The sequence below is a fragment of the Athene noctua genome, chromosome 1, assembly GCF_965140245.1.
Source record: "Athene noctua chromosome 1, bAthNoc1.hap1.1, whole genome shotgun sequence".
NCBI lineage: Eukaryota > Metazoa > Chordata > Aves > Strigiformes > Strigidae > Athene > Athene noctua.
The window spans coordinates 63,962,100-63,985,885 of NC_134037.1; the positions used below are offsets into that span (position 1 = coordinate 63,962,100).

The 23,786-nt window shown below is 37.6% G+C and overlaps 1 protein-coding gene across 1 annotated transcript in view; it reads right to left on the reverse strand.

Annotated features, from left to right (window-relative positions):
- The window catches only part of MOXD1 (monooxygenase DBH like 1), a 51,191-nt gene that overhangs the window by 17,492 nt on the left and 9,913 nt on the right, over positions 1-23,786 (reverse strand). The window contains exons 2-5 of the mRNA XM_074924003.1: positions 21,655-21,801; positions 20,025-20,192; positions 19,815-19,898; positions 2,183-2,362 (exon numbers count right to left, since the gene is read on the reverse strand). Of these exons, the coding sequence (XP_074780104.1) occupies positions 2,183-2,362; positions 19,815-19,898; positions 20,025-20,192; positions 21,655-21,801 (579 nt within the window). The remainder of the gene's footprint in view (positions 1-2,182; positions 2,363-19,814; positions 19,899-20,024; positions 20,193-21,654; positions 21,802-23,786) is intronic.

A 23,786-nucleotide genomic window follows, 5' to 3' on the forward strand; every position in this document is an offset into this window, starting at 1 on the left:
AGTTAAGGTATTTTACCATGGCTAAGAGTTAATTTTTTTTTATAAATACATCGACCTTTTTTTTTAATGATGCAATCATATTAATGAGAAAATTTACAAAAGTAACTTCTTTTAAAACTTTCTGAACATGACATACTCAATGCACTAAATATGTCAATATAAAATAGTAGATCCTGTGCTTGTTAGAGGATAAAGCCCTGAGCAAACTGGTCTGACCTCATCACTGACCCTGGTTTGAGTAGGAGGCTGGACTAGACTTCCTGAGGTGCCTTCCAACCTGCATGATTCTGTGATCTTATGATTATTTATCTTGTATTTACTGCTTGAGTGGGAAAGAAAAATTCCATTTTAAATGTATAAACACTGCATCATCAAGTAGTTAGTCTGACAATAAAACCCTTATGAAAAAGTGAAACTGCATTTTAAATGTTCCCAGTTTCTAAAAGCAGCAATTTCCAGGGAATACTGAGGTTGTACATAATTAGGTTGTTTTTCCTGCACAAATGACTGCATTCGAAGTAAAATGATCTGAACAATAAAGACGGTCTTCATGGCTACATTTACATTAGCTCTGTACAGTGCAACAGATTGTGCTGGACCCACTGTCCCGAAACAATGCTCCTTTGGACAAGCTCTGGTCAGACCCCATACACCGAACCTCATTTATTGCTGGGAGGTGCTGGGTTCATCCCTGCACATTCAGTTTAACTTCATCCCAAAGCAGGATGTGCAAGCTCCCAAAACACTCATGATGATAAATAGAGCTTCTAAAGTGGGCATAACTGGGAGATTCACTTCAAAAGCCCACTCCTGACTCAACCCAAAATACCAGTATCTTCTAAGTGAACTCTATGAAATTCACTTTTATAGGAATTAATCTGCATAATTTTATAGTATATAGCTAATATTTTAATATGCAATTTGAGATTCTAACTTTCTGAAATGTCCAATTTGAGATCCCAACTTTCTGGTGCTTGATGGACATTGATGAACTATTCATATAATAAATCCTTTCACCTCTATGTAAGGGCAAAATGAAGTAAGTGAAGTGAGTACTCCAGTAAACTTGAACATAACCCAGATCTGTCAGGTTCCTCTCTATACATCATTACCAAGGGGATCATCCTTGCAAAAGCCTCCATAGTGCTTGTCAAATGATAACTTATTTATATGAGTTTTTTTATTTCACTTAGATTAAGACAGTTGAAAGTACAAATACTAGGTCAGAGCACAGCCGATGGCGAAAATGCACAAAGCATACATCAAGGATAATGCTCATAGTGGATTAAACTTCTTTTGATGAGCCTGTGTAGCAGCTCTGGCTTCCTCACACCACAGCACTCAAAGACGGTTTTGGACTGTGGGCTAGAAACTATCACCACCCCAGTCTCTCTCTGCACCCACAGCATCATTTGTGTGGGCACACAGTGAATCAAGGACGTAAAGAGGGATGGGATTCTTTTGTCAGTAATGCTGCCTTATGTCAGCTGAAAACACTATTGCAGACTAAATTAACATATGAAATAAGATGAAAACACAGCCTGGGGTCAACATGGCATCAGACTGTGCTTTCTGTAGGTATGCCCCATTGCCATGAGCAGAGTGCTCCTTGTGTTGGCTCTGCACTGACAAAGGATCACTCCTACACTGAAATGATGTCTCTTTGGGTCTAGAAGGAAACTTGAGAATGGTATGCCTGAATGGGACAACACTGTAGCCAGGTCCTGGTGAGGCACAAAATAAATCTATTGTCTAACTTCATTTGCAAAGTCTTGCCTCAGTGTTTTTTATGAAGTTACCTACAGAGAATGCTTTTCTTTCTGTCATTCTCCACAGGTAGCAGATACTTGTCATTGCTGGAGGCCGTGTATTTCCATCTCAGATGGGACAAGCTGATACAGCACCAGACTTCCATGCTCCCAAGCCATCTTTCTTCCCCTAAGGCATCAACTCTATACTATTTTCGGTACTTATAGCCTGTCACTCAGGATGAGCATTGCATTTCATACTTAAAAGACCAACAAGAAGTAGAAGAGTTACTGGTGGTGAGGCATTTTTGGACTGTGATTGTGCACCCTTAAAAACAGACAGATTCAATAATCACTAATATACTAGGAGAAAGCTTCATTACGATATACACCCTCCTAAAGCCCCACTGATGCTAGAGAGCCATTCATCCTACCTCTCCTCCAATGGCCCAAGCAAAAATGACTGTCTCACATGTGAGAAAAGAGTCTGGCATGTTGGGGTGGTAACACTCATGCCCGTAGTCCAGCACACTGTCATTCAAATTGCTGCTGCACTGGTAGAGCAGGATATGGTGCACCAGGTTCTCATGGCCTTTCTGGATCAATGGCTCAACCTGTCAATGTTAAAATGAAAAAGAAAGAAAATACATCTCAGATGTGACTATTTCAATGCAGGTATGCAGACAGAACTCAAAATTATATGGTGCACTTATTTTTAAAGAGGAAACTTGACATTAGATTGTAGTCAGGTTGAGATGTTACTTCAGCACTCTGTAACCCCAAGCATTGAAAACTTCATTGCCAAAGTGCATCAATGCGGGACAGGAAGATGATGCCTTGATGAAACCTCTGTTGCCATTTTTCTTGTCTCTCTCTCCCACCCCCATCTTGCACTGTCACTTGTCTTTCTCCCTGCCCAATACTTGTTTAACCACATTCTGGCATGAAGGGGATATAAACCAGCTGAAAGTCTGTTAAGATAAACCTGTTCGGTGTCTGAACTACTCATAACTTTTCATCTCTTTTTCTGCCTCTTTCGTACTATTTCAAGCTAGAGCTGCCCACGGATTCTGTACATCTAGGGTGAGCCTGAAGGTATACCCACATTCCTCAACAGCTCAAGAAGGACTTTTAAATTTTTTTGACATCTACAAGAAATCAGAATTATTTTACAATCTGCTCAGTTATAAAGACTTTATTAACATGAAGTTGTTCCTAAGAGGTTGGGTGCTCCAGCCTGTTTATGGCAGTGATGAGCTGGAGGGCCTGTCAGGGGTGCCTGAGTGCCCCCAGTATAATCTGACTACCGAACTTCAGGGTAGGCTGAAATGATTTATTCCTATATAACAGTGTTCACTGTCTATTTGGAAGGGTGATGTTAAATCATGTCTGTCAGAGATGACATCCCTGGGGCAAGCATGAATACTTCTGAGAAAAATTATTTTGCTTTTCAAAAAGATCATATTCCACAAAATATCAGCATGTAGAAAACAGTATTGAAATGAAAGTAGTTTTTCCGTTGGTTTTGAATTCAAAGATTGCATCCCATTCTATCATATCTACCTTCAAGTTGAATAAGATAAACATTAATATTTTCACAAGAAAAGGAAAGCTTTGGAAATGCAACTCTTAAAGTGTAGGGTGCCATGCAGTATTGCCTTTTAATACTAGGTAAGAGGAAGACGCAAAAAATGTATACACATCCTAACTGAATCCATTTGTTTGCAAGAACATGAACCCCAGCTACCAGAGGACCAGAACAGGGTAAGCAAGAACAGTTTATTACATTATTAAAATATTGTCAGCACAATATTGTTACCAGAAATTTGTATCTCTGCACTTTGTTCAAGCCACTAAACCAATTACAAAAGAGGAAGGACAGGAAAAAGCAAACAGAGCCTGTGCATATCAAGACCACCCTCACTGATATGAATCTGCAAAATACCATTGAAGTTGGGCTCTTGGGGAGTCCAGCTGCTGCTGAGTACCTGTATGTCTGTCCAAGAAGTGCACAACCGAAAACCACCCACTTCACTGCGCTTAGAAGTGAATGGAAGGATGCCAATTTACACGGATGCACCAAAGTTTTGTTCTGATGGGAAGAATGAAGTACTTCACAAGAGATCTTCTGTACTGTTCAGTAATCCCTATTTTAGTTAGTGTTACCATCATCATGTATTACTGTCCTATGGAAGTAAAAGGTATTTTTGAAGGAGATGAGTCCATTTTTTCACCAGATAAGAATTTATTCCCAAATAAATCAGACTGACTGACAACGATTCAGAAATCCATTTCAGCTTGCTGTTGCTCCTTCTTTCTGCTCAGTCATATACCTGCATATTTATCCCAATACTGCAGAACCAAAACACACTCATATCATGGCAGCTTATACATTAAATAGCAGTATATAACTCAAGAATTCTGAAGCTCTACATAATGTATAGGTTAGTCAGGGAAATGGTTATGAGAATATTATCCCCGTATCTACCAAGAAAAAAAGAGTATTTTTGTCCCAACATGTGATAGTTCTGCCTGCTGCTACAAGATCCCAGCACCTGCTGTGCTTACAATCGCTACTTCAAAACCAACTTCCCCTCAAAACAATGGGACATCACCAAAATTAGAAACTCACATCCTGTCATCAGTTTTTAGTGTCAGTTACCTAAACAATAACAGCACTTCAAAAAGCAGTTTTGTTCAGCTTTCTTTAGTGAAAAAAAAGAAAAAAAAACCTAGAACAAACCCTTAAGCATCTTTCCGATGCATCTTGTAGAACAACTTATATTCTTCAGATGCACAAACAAACAACAAAAAGCAGCAGCAAAGTTACACTTTTTACACATTTTTATTACAACTTGGTTAAAGAGGTGATGCCTTTCTCTTTCCCCTTTTAAACAAAGAGAGAAAAAAAAAAATATTAGGAGTGGTCAAAAATCTAGGAAAATCTTAGGAAAATTTCATTAATCACAAATTGTTCATTTCCCAGAAATGTATGGAACTATTTTAATGGCCAGGTCCCTAAGGCTCACAACATCATTTCTGATTGAAATGAGAGAAGGAATAGGAGCAGACCCCCTAGAAACTTTGGGTTCCCGTTCTCTGACCTAGTGAATAGCTAACTGTATTTACTTACTAGAATAACTTCAGCAGAGAATTAAAAAATACTATCTCATTCTCTATTGTAGCGATTAACTGGAGCAGGGATTTAAACATGCCATCCTACATCCCAGGTGAGTGCTGCCCTATTTACTCAGCCATTTGTTAGTTTGGTTTATAGACTAAGTCAGTTATTTAGGCTGCCTCCCTCTTCCTCTCTCACACTCTACAAAGAGCATCTGTACAGCTTAGTTCGCTCCAAGCTGAAAATAAATTCCAAACCCTCATTTTTTTTTCAAATAAACAAAATTCTTGTTTTCTGGCCAGCCTTACAAACAATGATGAACAATGACTAAGTTTCTCAAATATGAGGCTGAATTCAGCATATCACCGATGCATTTAAAAGTGTACATAAGTAGTCCCAGGTGTTAAGTTGCTAGAGCAGGTATCTACAATTAGATATCTAGATCAGGGTGGCCTAGTTTCCAGAGTACTTGCAGCCTCAGTGAATGATAACACAATTTGCAGGGCTCATCTCTTATAAGGTTATTCTATTCTAACAGATCTTTATCAGTCATGATCCCTAACTATAGGTATTAATTTTTAAAATGTGGACTGTGTAATGCACACATTCAAGGCTTCCAGGTTTTTAACTTTTAAAACATAAAGTTTCTGGTTCTTTGATAGTCTTTCATCCCCAAATCACACAACGGAAAGCTAAGCTAAGCTAAGGTCTACTTTTGCAGGTCTCCAGTCACAATAACAGTGGCCCAACTCTGTCTTGTTAATTTGTCTATGACTGTCTTGTCAATTTATCTCGGGAAATAGGGCAACTTTAAGAATACTTATGAAAAGATAATAATTAAGTGTGGTAAATTAGGACAATACAAAATAAATCAGGACAACACAAAAAAAAAAAAAGAAAAATAGGCTTAGTACACAATAGTCAATAAACTCTGTAGACTTAAGGTAACAATTCATTTTTATTTGGATTCTTATTCATACACAGCCTTGTTTACTCTGTTCTCATAGTGAAGGGGACTCTCAAATGCCACTTTCAGACACCAATAACTGAATGAGTAATTTAGATGTGCTGCAGTGAAAATGGGAATTCACCTTTCACTTTCAAGAATTATGAGGAAACTTGTGACTTCAAAACATAGTTTCTTCCCCTGTCCTTGCTAATTCCTACCCACCTCTTCTTAGGCAGGGGAGTCACGAAAGAGGTTGAAAGGAGACTGAAAGGGAATATGCTTATAATTACCTGTTTCCCTCCTTTTTACCTCATTCTTGGAGGTTCATGTGTGACGCTTTCACTGTTGTTGACATGTATGAAGACCCAGCTGTCAGAGCTCATGTCTTTGCCATGTTGCAAATAAGCCTGCAGAGATACTGCACCACCAGGGCACCTCAGTGACTTCTTCCCCTGCAGGCAAAGTGCATTTTCTGCTTGACATTTCCCAACTGCCAGAGGCTTGGAGAACAAAAGCCTATATCCGTCCTACATCAAAATGCCGAAAGCATTTGGGGCTGTAAAAAATAAGTGCATGCAACAAGACACAGTCTCTCCTGCTTTTCATGAAACCTGCAGAAAGAAGCTCCTGTTTTACTATTCATGATGATTTGCTTTCTGAAACCTCTCTACATTTCTTGAAAATTTAGGTGAAGGATCTTTCTAACAGAGCACACCAACATACATGAACCTATCTAACTTCCACTAACAGATGTAAAAAATAATAGATGTACTATAATCCACTACCATGTCAAATCAGGGTTTCCAAAGCAGGAGGTATTGAAAACAACCACATTCAAATGCAAAATGAAGACACTGTCTTCTGCAGCTAAAATTATGGGTAACAGTTATGGTGTTTGGTTAGCATGACACGTACTCAGGCAGGTTGAGAGATTTTACATAGCTCCTTTCATTATACCGAATCTTTTACACTTCTAAGAATACTGACTTTCAAAGAATATAGAATAACAAATTTTCAATTTATTATCAAGTAAAAACAGATAAGATGTGTGCTTTCCATCCACTAATTTAACAGAAGCCCCTGTCTAGTCAACAGATTGACATCACATGAACAAAGACAGTGCTTATATCTGTCAGTGCCGGGTTACTCAACTTCTATTTTTCTCCCTCTCTTCCCTATTTCCTTTTGTCCCTTTACCTACTGTACAAACTGAACATACCACATGTCATTGTTTCTTAAAAAAAAACAAACAAAAATTGTAACATAATAGAGCCTTGAGTCTCAAGCTGCTGATAAGCAGGGTCAAGATACTAATATATGATGTATTAAACAGGACAAAAATTCAAACAGCTCAAACAGTCCAAGAAGTTAGATTCCCTACAAGGGAAAATATATCCAGAAACCTGGAAGTCTTTCGTGCTTATTCCTGTTTTTCTCCCTTTTTATTTGCTTTACTTTCTTTGATGTTAACAGCTGTGGTTTGTTCTTCATGCCTGCTTGTGCGAATGATGAAAGTTAGTAAACTATATCCACAGTGACCCCATGCTGTCCCTGTTAGAAAATATAGCCCACAATGTCAGAAAACAAAAAGGCTGACTTTATTTTTATATATGAAAATGGCAACAGTCTTTTGATATTGTTGCAGTGATGCTTCTATGCTAAAATGTCAATGAAAAATATGATTTTAATTTTTCCAGCTCAAAAGGTAGCCTCAACTTAATCTTACATTTTAGAGACACTTTGGAATGGTATATTACCATATAAATGGCTCTAAATAAGGCCACAGCCTGATACAACACCTTGTGTATGTAGCTGGTGGTGACACAGGAAAAAACATTATTCTATAGTCTCAAAATTGAGAGTAAAACTTCGACACAAGACTTTTGTTCTGGCACTGCTGTATCTAAGAGAGTTTTCAGTCTGTGGTTGGTTATTTTATTTATGTGAGCTTGCCATGTCTGATTAACTCAAACCAAAAAGCGATGGTTGTGAAACTACTTGCTGAGTTTACCTGAGAGAATTTTTGTAGCAGAAGACCAAGTTATAGGGTCTCTGCCTTCTATACTCATCCTCAGGAAGAACTATTACCTTCTTACTGATTACTCTGGTCTTTGTACTTCTTTCACAAATGTGTACTATGTACATATATTGAAATATTTGTCTGCCTTAGAAATGTTTTTAAAGGTAGACATTATGTATTCTTCCTAGGAATCATCAAGATTTTTTTCTGTTTGTTTTTTTTTTTTTTCTTTTCAAAACTCTAGTTGTGGAATGAACAAATATTTATCTAAAACATCATTTTTAAGGTTTTAGACTTTTCTTCAGAAAAGCAAATACTTAGGATACTTGGTTTAATAAAGTCGGATCTTTTTCAGCAAAAACCTCCATGTATTCCAGAAAAAACTCAATAATAATACGGGTTTATTTTCATATAAATATTTTGAAAGAAAAACAGCAGTCATTTGCTGCCTAACATTGCTGCTTGAACACAACCCAGAGGTGTGCTGTGCAAAAACTCAAGAGCTGGAAATATGCCTCTGAGCTGGGTAGGTGTTTAAGTCTATGACCCCAGGGCAGACCAGGATTTTAACCCTAACAACTTAACAGCTCTCTTATGTCTGTACAAAAGCCTGCCTAGGCCAGTGTCACATCTGGGACACTAATCTGCTGCAGACTTTCAGCCTGGAGTTCAGGCATCCCAGGGTCACCTCCAGGCACCCCCACACCACCCCATCTGTCAGAAAGCATTAAATTAATGCCACCAAATAGTTAGAGCTGAAAGAGATACTCAGCTGACTGCAGTCTAGCATGGACTAGCTGCCATAATCTTTCTTGAGATCAGCAGTATCCTTTGCATGTACACAGCTAAGTGCCCATTTCTCACTGTACCATCCAGGTCCTAAATTCAGTCATCATTACTAAAGAAGTCCTTTAAATTGCACTCTGTCCCAAGTACTTCTGAGTTTATACTGTGCTGCTTACTTAGAAAGTTGTATATTTTGGTGAGTGAATGACAGGAGGCAGAGCAAAGCCACCATTCACTGATGGTCATCTATGTACAGCAGGCAGCATTACTGCTTAACTTGAATTGCCCTTCAAACATGAAGATGTTCACCCTAATTATTTTCATACACATTTCTCATAACTTCCCACTGGAGGAAAATATAACTGTGCAGTTAGTGACATATCTTAACTCTTGTATTTTAATAAAAAAGAGATGGAGATGAGAAAAAGGCCCAAGCAACAGCAACCGTCCCCACCTCAATCTCATAATGTGATTAGGTAATGTTTCCTTGGAGGATGGAAATTTTCCAGACCAAAAATAGAGGTTGCATAAACTTAAGGCATTGAAATTTGCATGATTTGTCCTCAATATGTGTGGAAGTTTGTTGTTTTTGTTTGTTTTTTTTTTCCAAAGCGAGATTCAAATACAAAACATGATCCCAAACTGAAATAACAGTGCTTATTTATTTATTTATTTAAGCTATATTGTTGGCATTTGGGTTAAACTGGTTTTGGGTATATTTTAAAAGGCATAACAAAAATTCCAACATCCCTGTGGAGAAAAAGCCCTTACCACATAAATGGAAAACCTTATTCAAGGCACAGATATTTCCTGTTCTTGGTGTAAAGAAAGGATTTGTTTACTCAGCAACTATGTTTTTCACTGAAGGCTCTTATTTAAGTTTTATTAGCATACCGCATTAAGAAGTAATTATCATAGCTCCATTTTAAGCTGCAGAACTTTTATTGGAAAAGAATATGTTCTGTCAGGTAAAAGTTACTGTTGCTGTGCTGTTAGCTTGGAGAAGAGGCTATATATCTAAATTCACACAAACCTTTCTGTCCTCACATCCTGCTGCTAATGATTACACTGTACATCCAGAATTTCTATAGACCAATGTGCAGAACAACTTAAATATTTTAATTAAGAAAGAGAAATCAAACAACACAATAACCAGTAAAACCAAACATTTAAAAATGAGAACTAAAAATGGGTTCAGGGCTTCTTGTTCTCTCTGCCACAAGTCCACTCCTAATTAATCAGCTGGAACTCCGCCACTCATAGAGTTTCAGACTTTAAAGGCATGCAGTAATTTAGACTAAATCCAAAAGAAGTATACCTCAAAAAACTATTCATAAAACATTGTTTCTGCCTGAGGTATGTCTGAAGATTTAAGATAATGCATATAGTAACAGTTAAAAATATAACCCCGAGGAGCAATCTGATAAAAAGCTCAGGTCAAGAAAAAACATGTTTCATTCGGTTACGCTTCCTGGCAATACGTTCACTGCACTCCCAAGCAGCAGAAACACCGGCAGAGTGGCTGTGGTATTCAGTACGGCCATAGTCTCTCAGTGTAGTTGACACACTCCAAACAGAATTAATCAGCAATTAATCAGCAACATCATTAGTTTCTTGTGAAAACAATATTGTAATAAAGGCCTATGTAACCAAGTACGTTTCAGATCTAAAGCCAAAATGGGTAGTCCATAAAGAGTTCATATTTATTCGAGAGGAACATATAATTTGAATGGTATCAATAATAAAGTCAATGAAGGTATTCCCTTTAGTTCATTAAATCACCATTCATGCACAGTTATGTCTATCTATTTCTTTGAGATGACAATGGAAGAGATTTTAAGTCTATTGTATAACTGCAAAATGTTCCCTTCCATCATGTTACTTAATAACATTATACTTTTTCTCCTCCTGCTTGGGAGTGAACACTCAGCTTTGCCCAAAGACAGAGCGTGTGAGAATTCACAAGGTGTCTGTTTCTTGTTTTACACATACTGGGGTATACTGTCAGGTAAAGTGTTTTCTGACAAGGAAAAGCAAATTTCTGTGAAGGATTACCAAAAGGGAACACACACAAGAAATACCTTAGTAATTTGGACACTGAACTTCTACAGGAGTCACCAACCTGGACTCTCCAATACCTGAAGATTGCTGAAGGGAAAGCATGGGATAAATAAGCACAAGGCTCAATTTTGACATGACAAAGCCTCTTTAGTCAGAAGAACAAATCTCAGGAACTGTTGCTCATAACCCTCTGAAAATTTATATTTACAGGGTTAATATACAAACATGAGATGGTTTACAAAATAAGTGTGATTAGGTAATGCCTACATGAATACTATGATTTCCACATTTTCTCACCCCAAGCCAGATTCTGGTACCTTCATGTAGGGCTCCAACACCCCTCAACAGCATCCACAAAGTTACACAACAAGGGCCATTTTTAGATAACATGGTTCTTTTGAGGTCACTTGAGAAGAATGTATTACAATTATACTGTATTAATTCTCTAGAAACCAAAAGTGTAATTGACACTTCATAAAACAGAGACACAGTTCCAGTTCAAGCAACTTTAGCAATAGTAATGGAAGGGTTATGGACTTGAGGGGATGGAGAAAGGAGACTGAAGAGCATTAATTTTCAGATTATAATAATTTGCTTAGATACTTATGTTTTCCCAGGTTATGGGGTTCTGTTTGTTTTGGTTTGGGTTTTTTTGTATTTTACTTAGTTCCAAGATGTAAACTATTTTCATACAAGGTGAAACTTGACTTCAATCTTGGCACAAAGAGAAACTGTTCACCGTCTACCTATGGTTCAGTTGTCATCTGTGTGAATTTTGATGTCGTGTATGCTATGTGTGGATGTGGTAGAGTGATATTGTCTGACTATTGTCTGTGTATTTTTCCACTGTTATTAATGTTCTTTCCTTCTATTTTACCCCTGGGAGTCAGTGAATCTATGCTCCAGATATAGCTGCAACTACTGTGCACTGCAAGTGGAAGCAGAGATGGAGAGGGTATCTATCATAACATCATTCTCTAATGCTGGAGTTGCAGAGTGAGAGGTGGGTATTGAAAAGAAATATTTTTACCAGTTAGATAGAAAATGAAATTTCTTCTCCATATAAATGATGTTGGAGCAATTAAATGTGGCCTTATAGAAAACTTGTTTAAGATGCGACTATGTGACTTGTCTGAATTAGAAAGTTGATCTTAAGAAGCAATGTCAGGAAGTCAGTAGGACCGAGGTTTGTTCTGTGATCCATCCAGACACTCATCTCACGCTGTGCAAGTCCCATCAAGTCAGATTTTACGACCCATGAACCTGCTGTGCTGGTATTTGCACAAAAGATTGTTTATAATTACTCACTTAAGGCCCAATTCTACGCTGAAATATTTTATTACTTGCTATAAGAAGTGCAGATTGGTTAACTGCAGACAATTCCTAGACATGTTTTTCTTATCTTTTCAGTGCACCACCTAATCAAGCTTCACAAAAATTGTGCCCTCCCCTTCACCATGCTCACTGTTGGTCATATTTTAAGTTAAGGCTGCTTTCATCTAACACTTGTATGTAACTAGAATTTACATAACTTCTGACTTCCATTTAACTAGAAAAATCACATAAAATACATATTTTTTAACCATGTGCTGGCATAGTCAATACATTGCCATAATGGATGAAGGTTGTTTAAATTTTATAAAAGAAAAATCAAAGAAATTGGATTAAATTAATGAGATGTTCAAGTCTGCTGATGACAGAAATTATGTAGATTATTTTTGTGTACTAAGTATGGAATAAATAATCCAGCAATACCTGCATAGTTTAAGTACTCTTATTGTAAATATATACAAGGGAAATGAAAGAAGACTACCACAAAATCCTACGTTCCACTAAGAAATATAAAGTTTGGTTTGCCAGTAAAATCTGTGGTCATATGTAGTTTCATCTTTGATCACAGAATGAAATAATGTATGAAACAATTTAGCAGAATATGAAAGAAGGCAGTATTTCTATTATTTCCTGAGACAGTTGCTTGGGAAACTTTTAATTTCCAGCCAGTTCAGTTATATGATTCTTTAACACCGCAAAGCCTAATGGGCCAATTCAGGCTTGCGCTGGAGAGACAGCCCTTCAGATCAAAGGGCAGATAGCTTACAAGCTCTGCAAGCGTAAGATGATCGTTTTGTTGCCAGTCTAATTTACTGAGGCGTAAACTGTTTTGCAGGGGAACATACAGGAAAATACAGAACATTTGTCTATATCAGGCTGCATGATGCAATTTGCTAGAGTTATCACATTGAGCAAAACATAAAAATTCAAGCCAGAGAACAACCACCAGCTACTGTCTGGTATCACTCAAGTTAAAAATCAGTGCCCCCATTTAGGTACTGAAGGCTACAAGCTGCCCTTCTGGCTTTCAATCAGTCAGTCTCTTAAACTGGAGTCCCTTTGTATTTTCACACTGGGGTCTTTGGTATTACTAAAGCATTCCAGTGTCAAAATGCAGAGTTACCCTTGGCAACAAGTTTTTTTGGAGTTTTTATTTCCTTATCAGAGATTGCCCCGAAACCGAACATGAAGATTAACTAGCAGCTGCTGGTGTGCTCTAATACAGGCCTTTCTTTAATTGAAAAGAGGCTCCCTTTTTCTAAGATCAACACTGGAAAACTTTGGTGCTTATATAAAAAATATGCCCAATGTAACTCTTCTCAGCTAACATTAAATAGTTAAGTTTTTTTCTGGCGATATGCTTGGCCTGTGTTCATTAGTCACATCCTAAGTTCAGTGCCAAAAACTTACACAGGGTTGTGGTGGAGAAAAATCCATTTTTCCTAAAGGCAAAATAAAGGAAAAAAAAAGTATTACTCTGCAAGTTTTGCTCATATCACAATCTCTTCTCGCCCTTGACCATTTTGGTAGGACGTGTCTCCCCTGATTCCTCCATCTGAGAGCTATGTATCTAATGCAGGTTGGTTATTTGGGTTCTTTCGTCTGTCAGTGGAGAGAGAGAGAGCCTGAACCATACAGGGGATGCTTCAGCTCATGTATTTCAGACACCTCCTCTCATACAATACAAATGGCTATTTTTGCCACTATAAGGTCATTTAAGCAGCTGGCTCAGACGTAGATAAATCAAGTTAGATGAGAGGAAGCCCATCTTCATGGTTGGAAATTTACTGTCGTTAATATGTTGCCTGAGTTTAGTAATCATGAGGTGTACTTAAGTGATACTGAATTTTGACCACATAGCCTAACCCCCAGCATGGGCCTTCTTCCTCATTTCAGCAGCGCTAAACCTGCTCGCTCCATTCTCATAAGCAGGTTCAAATAATGAACACGAAAGGAGTGCTTTATACAGGAATCCAAACATTTAAAAGCTTACAAAATGCAACCTACTATCCTCCTTTCCAACACCAAATGCCCTCTAAAACTAGGTGCCCCATTAAAAAGTTTTCTTACAGAATCTGAAGTATTTTATGCTCTTGAGCACAGCCACATTACAGTCTCTGCTAGTATTTCTCTTGACTATACTAGTTTCAAAAACCCCATAAAGTTTGGAAGTATAGGAAAATGAGTAATTCTTAGAGAAAATACATGCAGATACAGGTAAATGACCCTACTACCTAATTGTAGTTATTATTTTACATAAACTGTTTTTCCTGCTCTTATTAGTGAAATTCAATGTCTGACATATTTTTGTCTATGGGATTACTACTACTGAAGCCCCGGGAACTATTATACTTTCCCTGAGGAAAACACAGTATATTTCAAAGAAATTAAGAAAATACAGAAGGAAAATTTACAGAGTGTTGAAACTAGCACGGACATGCTGTACACTGAAGCTGAAAAGCTTGATTATGGCATGTCTGGCATGTAGAATATACATACCATTCCTTCACCAGTATATACTGTAAATTTTCAAAAGTTTACACACAGCATTAAACAATTTGTAAGGTGTAGTGGGAGACCACAGGTATAGAGAACTTACAGAAAATCTAGAGACAGTAGGGGAAATACTGTATCTTAAGGTTTTTTAATTGCAGCAGAAAGAACAGTGGAGCACATGGGAGACTGGAGGTTGATGTGAAGCCATAGTAATGAATCCTTAGGAGATGCAGTTATATTCTTAGCAGTAGAATTGAATTAAACTAACAGAAGACTTCAAGTATTGAAACTTAAGTTAAATACAGAAATAAAAAGAGCTGTATATGTAGATAAGTAGAAAGACACGTAAGCAGAAAGAGCAGTAAAAACAAGCTTTCAAGATGAAGCAAAAGCTGTATTTATTGAAATACTAGGAGGTGTTTTGCATGAACGTGGAACAAATTTTCACTTTCATGTCACTGGTAAGCATCTGTATGATGCCAGCTCACAGTAAGCCAAAAATAAATTCAGAAAATAGGCAGAAAAAAAGTCATCAACAAATACTCTTACATTCTGTCAGAGACGTGACAGCACACAAATATCCACACACATTGAAAAACAGACATCTTGAGAGTACAAGAATTAAAGGATTTCAGAAACTCCAGTGTGCTGCCACTGAATCTTTTTTTTTTTTTTAAACAGGTGATTTACAAGAGGGAAGGTGCTGCAGAGACTCCTCAGTGTGTGCTCCCTTGGGTAAGCACCTCTGGCTCCACAAGTGACCGCTCCCAACCCTGGCACAGAGTGACTGTGCCTGCAAGGGCTCTCCAGACCCAGAGAGCTGCCCTCGACGTGGCTTCTGCACGGAGACAGAAACCTTTTCATGCAGAGTTGGTCAGTGCATGGACATGCCTGTGTGCCTGTTCTACCAGTGGATCCCTCCCTCTGAGAGGTCCTGCCAGAGCAGAGGTCCTTACCCAGGCCCAGTCAGCGAAACCAGAGAACTTACTTTAGGGATGGAATTAAGAGGCACACTCAGGACCAGTCAGAGTAAGGATATTTACAGAGAACTGCAAAAATCCTAGCAAGAAATAACCTTAAATCCATCTCTGGAAAGTCTGGGCTAATAAATGAAATGCTTCTTTTTTTTTTTTTTTTTTTTTTTTTCTAAGAAAGCTCCTTCTGAGAAAGCTCCTGGCTGACTTCTGTATATGAGAAAAGTAAAAATCCCTATGGTAGTAAGCCTAAGGCATATATCATAGCCTGAAGCTCAAAGCAGCAAAACAGGCCAATGCACACATAGCTGCAGGAGTTTGCATCTAGGCAGTGATGGGAGCTCTCTCACATGAGAAGGAGCCAGGGTCCACCACTCCAGGACCACTGTGGAGCCATCCTGCAAATAGCTGATTTGAAGAAAGATGGTTGCCCGCTATTGCCTCCAGGCAATCTCTCTCATCTGTTCTGCATACTGTTATTTTCAAAATTGGCTTATTACCCTGGTAATTGGTTCCACTAACAAAAAACACATGGGAGGGAAAACCTGTAGAAGTTTAACAAATTTTAAAGCAGCCACCACTCAGCCAGGTAAGCAGCTTGAAGCTGAGGAGTGATGTACTCCATCAGTCACAAAACCAGTTTGGTGCCTGGTATTGGTTGTAATCTGGGCACTCTTACCACTATTATGCCCAGCTATTGAGAAATAATCTTATTTTTGTTTATTTCTTAGCAGGCATAATGTTATTATGAGTTATTTCTCCAGGAGTTCCTGGAGACATCAGAAAAGATCATGTAACAGAAAGCATTGTAGGGACATGTATGAAGACACAGTCTTTTCCCTAGGGAAAAAGTTTCAAGAGATATGAAAGAAAAGAAGATTAAAAAGAGAAGTCCTAAAGCTGGCTGGGTGCTCCCTTATCACAGCGAACCTCTGTTTTTCATTGGTAAATACAGCATAAGGAGAAATTACTTATCTATGTCTTTCTTCTACCTATGAGATGGCCACAAGATTACAATCTTATCTCTTGCACAATTTACATGTCATGCAGTGCAGCTTGATCAAGAACAGTCCATGAAAATATTCTGTTTCTCACTACCTGAGGTTGTTGGAAAGCAGCCTAAATATTATGTAAAGAGAAAGAAAAGGCATAAAGTCTTACATAATTTACCTTCAACTGATTTTGAGACCTTTCATGCTAATTATTTTTTTATCTTGTGCTAACAGAAGAACGCAAACAAGCCCACTGATTCAGTCTGAATCAAAAGCTTGCTCAATAAGCAATCAGGTGGAGGACCATGCCTGAGCTACCCAGAAGGCAAAGGCAGCACACTGGGACACTGGCAAAAAAAGCTGCTCATTGCCCAGAGAGTCATTCAGTTTGGGGGACAGTTTTTTCTATAAGAAGAAAAAATACAAAAGAGAAAAAGGATGTTTTCTGGACATCCTCACTACCCAGCATCAGAAATATTTAATTTGTACAAGCACCAGTCTGTTCCCATGGACCAATGGCCCATTTCCACCTGGGGGACTTCTGTTGTGCTCCTTGTGCACACCATCCTGTTGAGTTTCACCAAAGGCATTCAGTTCATGAGTCCATGACTGCTCCATGGCAGTAACCATGCTGAAATAAGCAAGAATAACTTGAAGATTCACTTCAGAACCATGCTTCTCATCCAAACTAAAACACTGCTGTAGATGCACTCCAAGACCAACTGTTACCACTTACCCAGCTGTTGCACCACTAGATGGTATTTATGAAATACATTTGTAAATGCTTTTAATATGTTCTGCCCAACAACATATAGTTACTGTTTTTTAAAATAATGCATGATCAATGGAAGTTAAAAAATCTTTTTTAATTTGGAATCTGGATTCAGAATCTGGCATTCATTAACCAGAGGTGATTAAAGTCTTGACCTCTACCTTTAATGATAGGTCTAATCTTTTCACAGAGAGTTTCCTTCATTAAAATTTTGTGCTTTCCTGATGAAACTGATATTTTAAAACATACATGAATATAAAGTGCTCTGAGCAATTTTCAAGAAAAAAGGAACAGCAAAACAGTATGAAAAAAATTCTTATTGTGACTGTTGCACCTACTTGAGACTCCAGACCACGAGCAGATTTACACATACGCACAGCTAAGCACACACTTCCATGGTGCTGATGGCACACACTGGCCAACAAGAGCTGCACTTCAGTGCTCCACAAAATCATACAGGATGACAGAAATGGCCAGTCAGTCAGCTCATGTATACACTACTTAAGTAGACTGAATTATACCAGAGATGAATTTGTACCATCTTCTAAACTTTTTTTTTTTTCTGTCTGTAAAAATGAGCTATGTAGGTTTGTATGAAAATGGTGCTACAGAAGGAATACAGAATCAACATCTACGTAAGCATTTAACTAACACAGACAGTTTGATCAGGCCAAATAATTCCTCTGCCCTCCCCTTTGTGAAGTTCAATCTTTGTTTGCATAGCTAATATCCTCCTGAGTAGCCATAAGCCCCATCCTTTTTGTGTCAGTAGGCTTTAGGAAATGTTTAATCAGTTTGCAAGAAAGCACAGATACAATTTCAAAACCTTCTATGTGCCTTCTAGAAAAGTCATGTATATGAAAATATAAGTTGTGCCCCTGAAAAGAAATGCTATGGAAGGGTTCCTACATAATTATTCTCTCTTTCTGTAATAATTTTTCTCTCTCTAAACATTTTTTAAGTGGCAAGATGAAATTTGTTTGCTTTTCTGAAGGTGGAAAATAGATGCTAGTTTAATTTTTAAATTCATAACAAACAAACAAATTGCTGATTTCAAAATATAATTTCTAAAATTATAATGTTCTTTATACATAATTGTAAAAATAAAGAATATAAAACTATTCAGAAAAAATTAGTGCATTTATGAGCTAAAATAATGTTTTAGCTTCACCAACCAAAAGTTTTTTTTAAAAAAGAGTAATCTTATATGCAGTCAGGCAAAACATTTAAAAAATAAATTCAGAAAATATAAATAATAAATAGTCCCAGAGAACTTTTTAGTAGAACAGCATGTATCTACAATTTCCGCCAAATTTAACATGGAAGGCATGGTTCCAATACTACCATTTTGAAGGTCTCTCACTTGAAAGCAGAAAGCTAGGTATCCTGACCTGTATACTGTATTACAAGCAAATTCTGCTTTTCATACAAATCTGTAAAGTAGCGGTCACAAATTTCAAACTGATTAAAGATCAAGTATCTGAAGGCAGAAATTTGGACCTTGCAATTCTTCATTCTGATAAAGTGCAGAAACCCACAGTATTTCAGAATAACTACAGGTACTTCTCAGACGTACACTGGAGATCACATCTTATGTTCTCCAAGTTAATTTAAAATTTCAGTCTTACTGAATGCTGTGGACAAATATGACTAAAAATAATCTAGAAAATGGAATAGAACTGTATACTCAAAAGCATTCATGGATTCACAGAAAGATAAAAATGAAGGCCAGAGATATCTCACTGTGCTATCTTAAGCTGTTCAGAATAATTATGATAAACTATTCTTTTAGGAGTTCTCCAGTACATTGCTCCTAGAAGGAATGTAAGAACCATCTTCCCCCAGGACTCTTAAGTTTTCATTTCCAAACTGAAAGAAAAGTTAACAAATGTGTTATAAATATGTTTACGCATGTTGGTTTTGAAATCACCTTGGATCCTACTGAATCTTGTGTGGATGTTTACACATTTTCATTAATTTTTAAATAAAGTACAACATTCATCTCTTTTTTCATATTTGGCTTTTACACAGCCAAAGATAATGGAGTCTGTGTTCACATGATGTAACGTGGCATAACCACTGCGGTCACTGCAAGAGAGGTGAGTGGAATCAAATAAGAACCTAGCCCTTTATTTGAACAAACTTAATCATTTAATTACTTTTTAATCTAAAATTACTCTTTTTTAAAAGAAATTCATTAAATTCCCATATAAAAGTAGAAACTTGATGGTGCATGATTTTAGAGAATTTTACTTGGTGTTTGCCAGAAATATTTACAGACAGAAAAAATTGTAAACTTCATTTTCTTAAAGGAGAGAGGATGTAGGAGAAGAGAAAGAATGGGGCTCTGTCACTGTGCATGCTGGCGGTCAGGGCACACCAGAGTCAGGTCCCAGGCATACATACACAATACACTTGACCCATGTTTGTGAAGACAGAGAAGAGGGTCTTGTTTTCACTCTAGCAAGTAGTGAAACAAATTTTGGAAGTGCAAGAATTGATTTGATTTGAAGTGTAATCATTATCTGAGCTCCTCTAAATTTGCTCAGTCTGAATCACTCACCTTTGTCACATGATGCTTTTCATGTTGTACAGGAATCTTAAACATTTGGCACCAATATGTTGTATCTTTGTCTGGTACAGGCACCTGTCTTAATAAAAAGGGCAAGAACACAATATTATAAAAGTCACATTACCCTGTTGCGTAAGTCCAAAGCTTTGGCTACCACCTTATCCCCATCTTCACATAAACCCAAAACCCAGAGTAACTTACGTCTTTGTTTGTCAAGTCAAAGTACGGCAAAGAGGCAGATAAGACTTCTTCTTTCTCAGGATTCAGTAAACGTAAACTCTTTGTACCACGATTCAACCCATGGTAATTTTGACCTGCTTCTCCCATGTCTTTGTGGTGGTAGGCCCATATTACCCGCACTGTGCTCTCCTAAAAAGAAAAAAAAAAACAAAACCAAAAAAACCCCAAACCAAAAAGTCCATAACGAACAGGAACAAAATCTTCCTTACATAGTTCACGTAATTCGTACAATAGGTATGATTTAAGTGCTGCTGTATTTGAACAGTGACAATGTACACCAGAGAAGCAGTCATCTACTGACACAATTCTGCCTTTAAAATTAATAATGTTTTGTACTCATAGGGTATGTTCATTGACGATATGCAGATGTTGAATCTCTCCCTGATAGATTCCTTCATTAATGTCACAAATTTAAATCACAGATGCAAACAGCAGAACAAACTCACAAAGAGATAACCAACTAAATAAATGAAAAAAAAAATTTGCTAGAGATGTCTTTTATTTGGTCAGAAATCAACAGGTTTCCCCCCCCAACATTTTCCAGGCTCAGCTCTGTAAAGATGTGGATACCTTCTGTGAACTGCTGTCCTTACATGCTAGAGAAGACAGACATTCAATTACAGAACAGATTTACATCTTAAAAATCAATCTGCAGCCACAGCATAGATCAATTCTCTGTAAACCATTCTCAGATTACAATAATCTCTCTTGAGACAAAGTGCTCTAATAAATCCTGAAGTTTCCCAGAATGTTAAATTATACTGAGAATTTGGAGCAGGTGTGAAAACCATAGATACATTGACTGCCTGGAAATCTGGTGTTTTATACAGCTGTGGTTGGCTTCCTGCATCTTTCAGCTCATATTGTTATTATTACATATATTGCGAAAACATAGATAATGAAAATCGTGTTGAACAAATATAGCAATGCTTCCGAAATGAGTGGTAAAGAAGCCAAAGCATAGAAAGCCTTGCAAGTGTCTCTAACCTATCTGTCTTTTCCAATATAGAAGTAATGAACTTCATATAATTTAAAATTATGTTTAGGAAACAGTACAGCAGTCCCCAGGGTTACAGAATTTACCGTTAAAAGTATTTTACCCTGGAGAGTTTTATCATAAAACTCTTGAACTTCTTGATTTTGAATAAAGAAATAAAACAAATATATACTTTGTCTGCTCCAAACTTGTAAAAAAGTCTGTTTTTAAGATCAATTACAAGTTAGTATAAGATCTAAAAAGTGATTCTCAAGTTGGTAACTCTTGAGTGATTGTAACTGCGGGATACAGGACTTGATGGCCCAGAGGTACCGGTTTCAATCCTGTGTTCACATGGTGCGTTAGAAATTCGAGAACATAATGCATTAAAGTCGAATGAAAAATAAAGCTGAAATTAAAATATAAGAGCCTAATAAAATTAACACGAGTACTTTACCTGCTTAATTTAAGTTTACCAAACATGTTTTGGAAAGTGAATTTCTCTAATTTTGTCCTTTTACTAAAAAGAGATTTTAATAACCAGCTTCATAACCACATATACATTTGGCCTGCATTAATTACTTCATCTCTCTACATACAGGCAGAGCCTCTTACCGTTATGCTCTTGTCATTTGCATCACAAGTGTGCAGTTCTCTGCTAAAAGCCAGTATTGTATGTGTACTGTTTTCCATGGCATATTCCAAATGGTAATCTTGTTGAGGGTCCTTTCTTAGTACTCTGTTTTCATCTGTAAAATAATCCTGTTAAAAAAAAAAAAAAAAAAGGTGGCCTATTATGAAAATCTAATGTTAAATTAAAAGTTATGTCCAATACTGAAGACCCCTAACGCCTTAAAAGATATCTTTATATCAAATGTTGAAGTATCAGAGCTTTGTATCACATGAAAAATGTGATGAGGCAGCACTGAACTCTTTTTTATTAAAAGTCTCCAAGAACACAAGTCTCCTTGATAAGCAGCTTAAAGAGTGACTTGAGCAACTATGAGAACACTCTGCCTGTACATAACTGCAGAAATAAAGGCTGTACCAAACAACCAGGAAGCCTAATTTATAATATTTCTTGTGGACTTTGGGAGAAATTACAGAGAGAACAAATTTCACTTAATATTCACATCAACGATACTGTCGTTCCCTCTTTTCCCAACTATTTTTTGTTTTTTTCTTCCCCACAAAAAGCAAACCTCTTGAACGAACATAGGCTGGAACCAGAAACCCTACGGCTTAAACTAGCACAAAAAGTACTCAGTTCCTACAAAAGGTGCTGAGTTGGGGTTAGGTTGGGGTTTTGGCGGGGCGGAGCCGTTTGTAAGGAGGACACTCCCCCTCTGGGGTTCAGCAGAGGCACAAGTACAATGGAGGAGCGGCTGCAGCAATGCCGGGTCATTAACCTCCTCACCCCAAATTCCTGCGGCCCTGCGCAGCTGGGACCCGGCTCTCCCTCTCCTCCCACCCTGGCCACCTGGAAAGGGCTGCCCACTGCCCCAGAGGCACCTCCTCTGGTCGCCCTCCTTTTGAGTTTTAAGCTATTTCTGCCAGGTTTGGGATGGGAAGGAGGGATCTTAACTAATAGTTCTATTCCTCATGCTGAATGAACAGGCTACAGGCAGACACCATTAATTGTGTGGTGTCCTTCACAAAATAATGCAGCACTGGCTCTTCCTGGAAGGCATCTACTTCTGTAGCTCTTTGGACCTCCATTCACTTTTAGAGACTTTATTAATCCATCAGGGGATCATTTAGCATCTGTAATCCTAAACTTACCCCCCCCCCCCCAAGAAATCTGTGCGTGTGCAGGAGAGCACGTGTACGCCAGTCAGAATTCACAAGCTGGTCTGCCTTTTATAGATCTACAAATAACCGCATGCCCAAATATTTCATTAAGGTATATTAATTTGGATGAAAATTTGTATAAAATTATCTGTCATGATGCAGTTTCCAGGAAGTAAAGGGTAAAAAGTTGACTGATTTTTAGCAGTATAAAAATACTCAGATTTAACTGCCTTGCCAAAACTACTGAAACAGTTTGGATTTTTTCAGTTGTGGAACAAATCTAAATTTCAAAAATGTTGAAAGGTACTGAAAAGAGTCCTTCTTTTCCTGTCAGCACTTCCCACGACTACAAATGAATGAGTACATATGTTAAAGAATACACACATGGAAAAATAATCACCAAAAATGAGCAAAAGAGGGGTCTGGGACATGAAGTTGTATGCTGGAAGAAAGGGAACTGATGAGTTCTGTTTGTTCAGAGAAAGAATCTGGGATTTGCTTTTTAGAGGGAAAAAATGGGCCTGTTCTGGGATGGTGGTACTTGAAGATGGGTACTTTATGGGATCGAAATGCTCCACTTCAACCCTGCATCAGAGCTTGGAAAGAAGCAGTGTACCTCTATAAGAAATACCATCCCTGCTCTGAAAACACTCCTCTATGGAATCTGTTTCCATCTTAAAATTAGTAAGAGCTTATATGGACGAGAAACAAAATCTTGTAAGCGTGCGTTTTTACTAAGTGTGATATCTTTGCTGAAATGTTACACTAGATTGGAGGAAGGTACCCTTGTATTAGAATAAGCACCCACATAATTATTGAGGAATACAAATGCAAGAATAGCTTTTCCTCATGTGAACAGGTTGAAAGTCTTTGCCTGAAACCACTGTGAAGGAAAGTTCAGAAATGAGAAACAAAGTTAGATGTGCACACTCTAATATTTTGCCGGTGAACTTCCC